This window comes from Cryptotermes secundus, unplaced genomic scaffold (genome assembly GCF_002891405.2).
Source record: "Cryptotermes secundus unplaced genomic scaffold, Csec_1.0 scaffold1670, whole genome shotgun sequence".
Taxonomy (NCBI): domain Eukaryota; kingdom Metazoa; phylum Arthropoda; class Insecta; order Blattodea; family Kalotermitidae; genus Cryptotermes; species Cryptotermes secundus.
Window position 1 is genome coordinate 4,071 of NW_019729935.1, and position 6,385 is coordinate 10,455.

The window sequence follows — 6,385 nt, forward strand, 5'->3', positions numbered from 1 at the left end:
GGAATGAGGGTGTCTGAGAACAGGGTGTTGAGAATATTTGGACCGAAGAGGGATGAAGTGACAGAAGGTTGGAGAAAACTGCGTAATGAGGAGCTTCATAATTTGTACTCTTCTCCAAGTATAATTAGAATGATCAAGTCAAGGAGGATGAGGTGGGCAGGGCATGTAGCACGAATTGGGGAGACGAATGCGTATAGGATATTGGTGGGAAAGCCAGAAGGAAAGAGACCACTGGGAAGACCAAGGCGAAGGTGGGTGGACAATATTAAAACGTTTCTTGGAGAGATAAGATGGGATGGTATGGATTGGATTGATCTGGGTCAAGAAGGGACCAGTCGAGGGCTCTTGTAAACACGGTAATGAACCTTCGGGTTCCATAAAATGCTGGGAAATGTTTGAGCAGCGGCGGCGGTGGCGGTGGCAGCGGCGGCGGTGGTGGTAGAACAGCAGCAGAAAGATCAGCTGCACTGTGAGAATGAGCTCAGAGTTGTTGATATAAGAAATTCAGAGATTCTGAATGGAAAGATATGTCAAACAATAGGGGACAGGACAAACACTGTTGGATTTGGGTTGCAGAGTGCAGCAAAGGTCACAGACATCATATAAGAAATTCACATAACTATTTTTAATAATTAATTTTGGGAGATACAATAACTGAGATCAACAATTATGCAGAAGGAAAACTGCACAATTGGAAACCAGTGACAGTGGATGAAATTTATATTATGATTGGAGTGTATGATAAATGGAAACAGCCTCCTGTTTTGAGTGCTTCGAGGGCTATAACACAAGACAAATTATCATGGTAATGTTAAATCCAATCACTAATAAAAGTAAAATACATTTTGTTCAGAAACTTCACTCATTACAATACATGGCTGTTATAAACGACACATCTGATTAGGAATTACTGTATTTTCAGATTGGTTACAGACACAAACATGAAACAAGTTGAAAGCATCATGGAAACCTGTAGAGTTTATCTAGAGATATTCAATATCACGACAACACAATATTCAAATTCTTCCCATGTACAGCATAACTGTAACCCAATGACACTGGCCTACAAAATTTCCTCTCAAAGCTCCTGAAAGGACCATGGCATCAGACGTTGGTACACCTGGTCTTCCACATACACCCATAGGTAGAAGTAGCATGAAGTATAAGGTCTGGGGATCCAAGGAATGTGTCCTGCTAGTCCTGTCATAAGCAGCAATGTGCCTTTTGCACTTGAGATTTCGTTTTCTTTAGGTAGTGATCACAGCATCATTTGTGGCTCATATGTTATAAGCAATATTAACAACAATGTAATGAGTTTCCTTGTTGTTTTCAAGTTCTTTACGATTGCACCTGTAACCATTTCAAAAACACATTATGATTTCTTATCATCCAAATAATTTATAATAGACCTGTGTTTCTTACTAGTGTACTTCACGTTCATAACAATCAAAATTTATTTTAGTTCTTCAAATTAACACAAACACAATTTTATCACCTTTTCTCTGCAAACCATTTTTCTCCATCATGAGGCTTTTTTCCATGTTTTGTTTTTCATTCTCACTGCCTATCTTTCAAGTCCCTACCCTTCATCTTTCCATAATTATTTTCTTGTCTTCCCATGTCACATGTTTTCCAGTTGGTATCCACATAACTGACTTGATCATTTATAGACTTCTGGTCCTTATGTATTGCTATTTCTTTCTAGTAAAAGCACAACAGATCACTGTAGGTCGCTGTGCAAGGGCCAAGAAGGCCCACCCTTTATACATACATTCATTCATTCTTTCTAGTAATATTATTTCACATTATTTATTACTTTCAAATATTAAAAAAACTGAACACCATTACCTGATATAAGACAGTCACAAAATGTCTATTTCATGTCTATACAATGAATACTGTTTTGTTTCTGACATCCAGATGAACTAGACAAAGAAATTTACTACCTCTATATGGGTTAAGTAAACAAAACGTTTAGCATCAATATGCATCTTCATGCATGTGTGTCTTTCTATGAGAATTTAAACTTATTAGCTGATTCCAACCAACAAAGCTAGTGTTTATGATGATCATTCTGTAAATAAGAAACATGAATCTGTCTTTATAAACACCAATAAACACAATACACTTTGAAGCAACCATAATCCAGGTGTGTAAAACAGTTCAACAAATTACACGTCAACAATAACATTATTTATTCACATAATCCTCGTAACTTTCTTTGAGACCAGTCTTGTTCTAACAATGATATTTCATCCATTTTTGTGAATAAGATTCAAATATCAAGAGATGTGAAGTCTTCCAATCTTCTGCAAGTACTTACACAAGTAAATGGCCATAATTTATAATCCTCTAATCCAGCAATTCTTAATTGAGGTCATCAACAGCAGCAGCTCCAGCAAAATCACTATGTCAGCTGTCACAACAGACTGACATGTCCTATTCACTATGTAAAAGTGACAAAGAAAGGAAAGGTTAACCTATATCATGTTACTGTTGACCCAGAACTCATACCTCCTGGCACAAAGAAAAGCGTGGCCTACTGCCAATAGTTTCAAACATGTTTTTCAAAACCCCAAATCCTTGGATATGATGCCATTTTCTGATGAAGCTGAACTTCTCCTGTTAGATCAACTTAGAGAATATGTGTGTGGGCTGCTGCACATCCTGCCATTCATGGGGAGTCAGTCCTTCCATCCATGGAAAAAGAAAGCGTGGTATGCTCTGTCGCATACCCACCCATACAAGTGGCTCATTTTCTTCCACACAACAGTCAAAGCTGATATCTACTTCAACAGTTTTCAAGAATCCGTAAGTCATGTGGATGACCAGGAACTGCCATTTGGTTATTTTCAACAAGATGGGGCAACATAGCACACACCTGAGCGGCCGTTAAAAGAAATTGAGGGTTTCTTTGGGAATAGGATTATATTGAAACAACTCTGGCTGCACAAATCTCCAGGCATGATTGTGCTGGATTCATTCCATGGTGTCTGCTGAAGGGAATGAGGTTCTCTCAAAAACAAACACACCATTATTAATGAAATATTACTAACAAAAAGTGATGCAATTCTTCCTGCAACATATTCAGACATGGAGTGTTGTGCTAACATGTCTTTCCAAAAGGAGGGAAACCAATTTCAGTATCTTCTGCAACCCAATTATCTCACATTTAAAAAGTTAGGTAATTTACAAGTTACTTTATCATCCATAAATTACTGCATTATTTATAATTACTAACTTTGAGACATCCTCTGAGTGAATCATCCTGTACTCTCATGAATAACACAATGAAGTATGGAAAAAAATTAGATTTTAGATGTTTTCAAGTCGTCTTCCAATCTTGGAAATTACTGCGTACAGGACATGATTTTCCTCTTTAAAACAATTGTAAACATTGCAATGTGCCTCATACACCATGAAAAAGTGATGAAAATGATGTTAATATTAGAATCACAGACTTAACAAGGGGCACTTTTTTGGGAGTGACTCCTGTATTACAATTTATGTTCTTTCCACTTCATGTTGGCCTTAAAATTGCATTGCTCTTCCACACTTTTTTTAATTGGTTCATTGTCTAAACCTACCAGAATCTTTGACATGCACCTCTGCTGTTCTGGCTGGAAACTCATTTTTTATGTCTGAGGTATCTTTAATGTTAATTATTCAGTAGAAGAAATTTTACAAATTTCCTTCCTAAACCATTACACATCTTATACACTGTAAACTGCTTTTTCTTCACCCCAAATAAACTCAGCACCTAAACATCTCTATGAATTCAATAACTGAAGTTACACTTGCTACAAATTAATATTTTTTTTTTTTATAAACTGCTACACCTGACATAAGTTGCAATCCCCATACCTTGTAATTCTCAAATTTGCCCATCAGTTATTTTCACACATAACAAAAATAAAACTAAGATTAAACGACATTTAAGGTCCTATCAAATTTCGTTTCAATCTTAGGATATATCAGTATCCTATTTTGTGTATCCCAAATAAACTCAGCTTCTAAATGTTACTATGCATCCTAGCCATATCAGAACTTCTCCTACAACTGAATACAATGAGTACAATCTCTCTCTCTCTCTCTCACACACACACACACATATATATATATACAGAACCACAGTAATTCTTTTGTTCATGAATGAAGCCAGTGAAAATTTTTGCTTGTGGATCCTGCCTACATTTCTCCAGAAGCACCACATGTATGTAATCAGATCACAATATTAACATCATAAATATTCTGTAAAACTATATTATTCACTAATATAGCACATACTTAGGAATCTGCTAGTATGATGAAGCGAAACAGTAATTTTGATGCATGTCCTGTATGTTTCCTGTCCCAGAGTTATATCAGACTGAATAAACACACCATCCACAGTCAACACAAGGCTGGATACCAATAATTCTGGTTACTGCTTGTCCAAATGTGGAAAAGACATGTACATGACTGATAACATGAAACATGAATTTGATTATGAGAAACACATAATGCAGCTTCATAGCTCATCGTGTGGGATATGTTTTATAACAAATTCATACAGATCCTCCAGGCTACGAGATCCGTTGTATTCAGAGACTTTCTCTCCATCTCTGTACAGGAACAGTGTAGGAAAACCATCCACCTGGAAATAACAAGTAATATGTGTTACCAGCATTGGCCACCAACCACATAGTTGGAATACATAAGGGAGCAGAAGGGAGGGCAAAAAAAAAAACAAACAAACAAAACAAGTACAGGCACAGCATGTCACTTCATTCTGTAGTCTGTGACCGATGCATAAATTTAAGGTACATATAATGCTGGAATAACACAAATATGTCCTAAGTACCAAAATAAAAAAATGAGAGAAACCTTTTGCAACTAGAGTAGGCATATGCAACCTACAGCCGCTGAATCACACTGTGACATAATGCCTGAATGTCAGAAGTGTGCAGTCAGAGAAGCACTGCAGAGATGTCCACTGCTAGACAATGACTCGGTAAACACCGTCCTGCTTAAGCACATGACAACAGGGTGTCCAGTGCTAGGCAATAGATAGGTAAACATGCCTGGTAAACAACAGAGGATATCCATTGCTGGGAAATGGATGTGTTTTCTGGGCGGTCCATGCCAAAGTGTTATAAAGGACACCAAAGGTCGTTTGCAGTCAGTTGAGTTTCGAGTGCCAGCTGGCCAGGACATGAGCTTGGAAGCAAGAGTTGAACTGAGGCATCATAATTATTGAGTGCAGGTTAGTTGAGACTATAAGGTCAGTGAAGAGAAGATTTAACGTGTGACTTAAGACTGTGTGTGCTGTAGTACAGTGATATTTGATGTGTGACTGACAATAGTTCTTGTGTTAAAATCTGTTGCCAGGAAATGGCCAGTGATGTAAAGGAATAGCCATCATTGAGAGCTGTTACAAAAACTAGTGACAGTGGACTGAGAAGATCTAGTGTGGAGTGATTTGCACTGTGAAAACAAGTAACAGTGTTTTACTGGTTTGTAGTTTCTAATAATAAGTGGTCAATAAATCTATTAACCAATCCAGAACTCATCTATAGTCACTAATACCCACACTGTTGTTTCAATAGGCATGTCGTACGTTTAATTTTAAACAGTTCAGACTCAAACCAGGTGATACACATAGACCATACTGCTACAGGTGATCTCCCAGGAAAACTTCACTGGATTATGAAGCCTGTGTGGCAAAGCAGGTAGGTTTCAGAGTGCACAGTAGCTCAAAGAATTGCAAATGCAGATGCAAATCATGAATTCCTTGTTCTATATTACCTCTTGCTGATTGCAGAGGTCTTTGCTAGAATCCAGGGTGCAATCCACTTTTGCAATTTTTACATATGGATTACCAACAAACTTAATGGCCAGTTCTTCCCAGGTGGGCGCTAATCTCTTACAGTGGCCACACCTGAAACAAAAATGAAGCATTTACAAATATGATGGGTTATATTTAACCATTCAGCGTGGTTTGACGTGTATGTTTCGTCAGGTATTTAAATCGTCTGGGGGGGTTCGACGTGTATGTTTCGTCCAGCTGCACACCTATGTTATAACGCCCATAATAATTGATGGTTTTGCTGTAGATTGTTAGATTTTTCACTGGCCTGTTGTCACACGAACGGTTTATAATGAGACACGAGTTTAGCTGCGCTAAGTCATTACATATGCCTGTCTTGCAGCAAAGTTCCTGTGGCACTTGCGAGCGGTTTCTTCGTTCTACTGTTATGAATGGCGTGTTTTCTTTGCTATGAAGTTATAAACAGCAGAGACGTGATATGTGCTGTGTTTATAATATCATATTGCCCTGAGCTGGCCACACTAACACACTCAATTGGAATTCTTAGAAGAGGGATGTCCAAAAATGTATTCTTGC

General features: G+C 37.7%; 1 protein-coding gene across 1 annotated transcript in view; it reads right to left on the reverse strand.

The window, feature by feature from the left end:
- Window positions 1–603: 603 nt before the first annotated feature.
- Window positions 604–6,385, reverse strand: part of LOC111865892 (thioredoxin domain-containing protein 5 homolog) — a 23,548-nt gene continuing 17,766 nt past the window's right edge. Inside the window, exons 7-8 of the mRNA XM_023854322.2 lie at window positions 5,788–5,920; window positions 604–4,636 (exon numbers count right to left, since the gene is read on the reverse strand). Coding sequence (XP_023710090.1) covers window positions 4,511–4,636; window positions 5,788–5,920 — 259 coding nt within the window. The 3' untranslated portion in view covers window positions 604–4,510. The remainder of the gene's footprint in view (window positions 4,637–5,787; window positions 5,921–6,385) is intronic.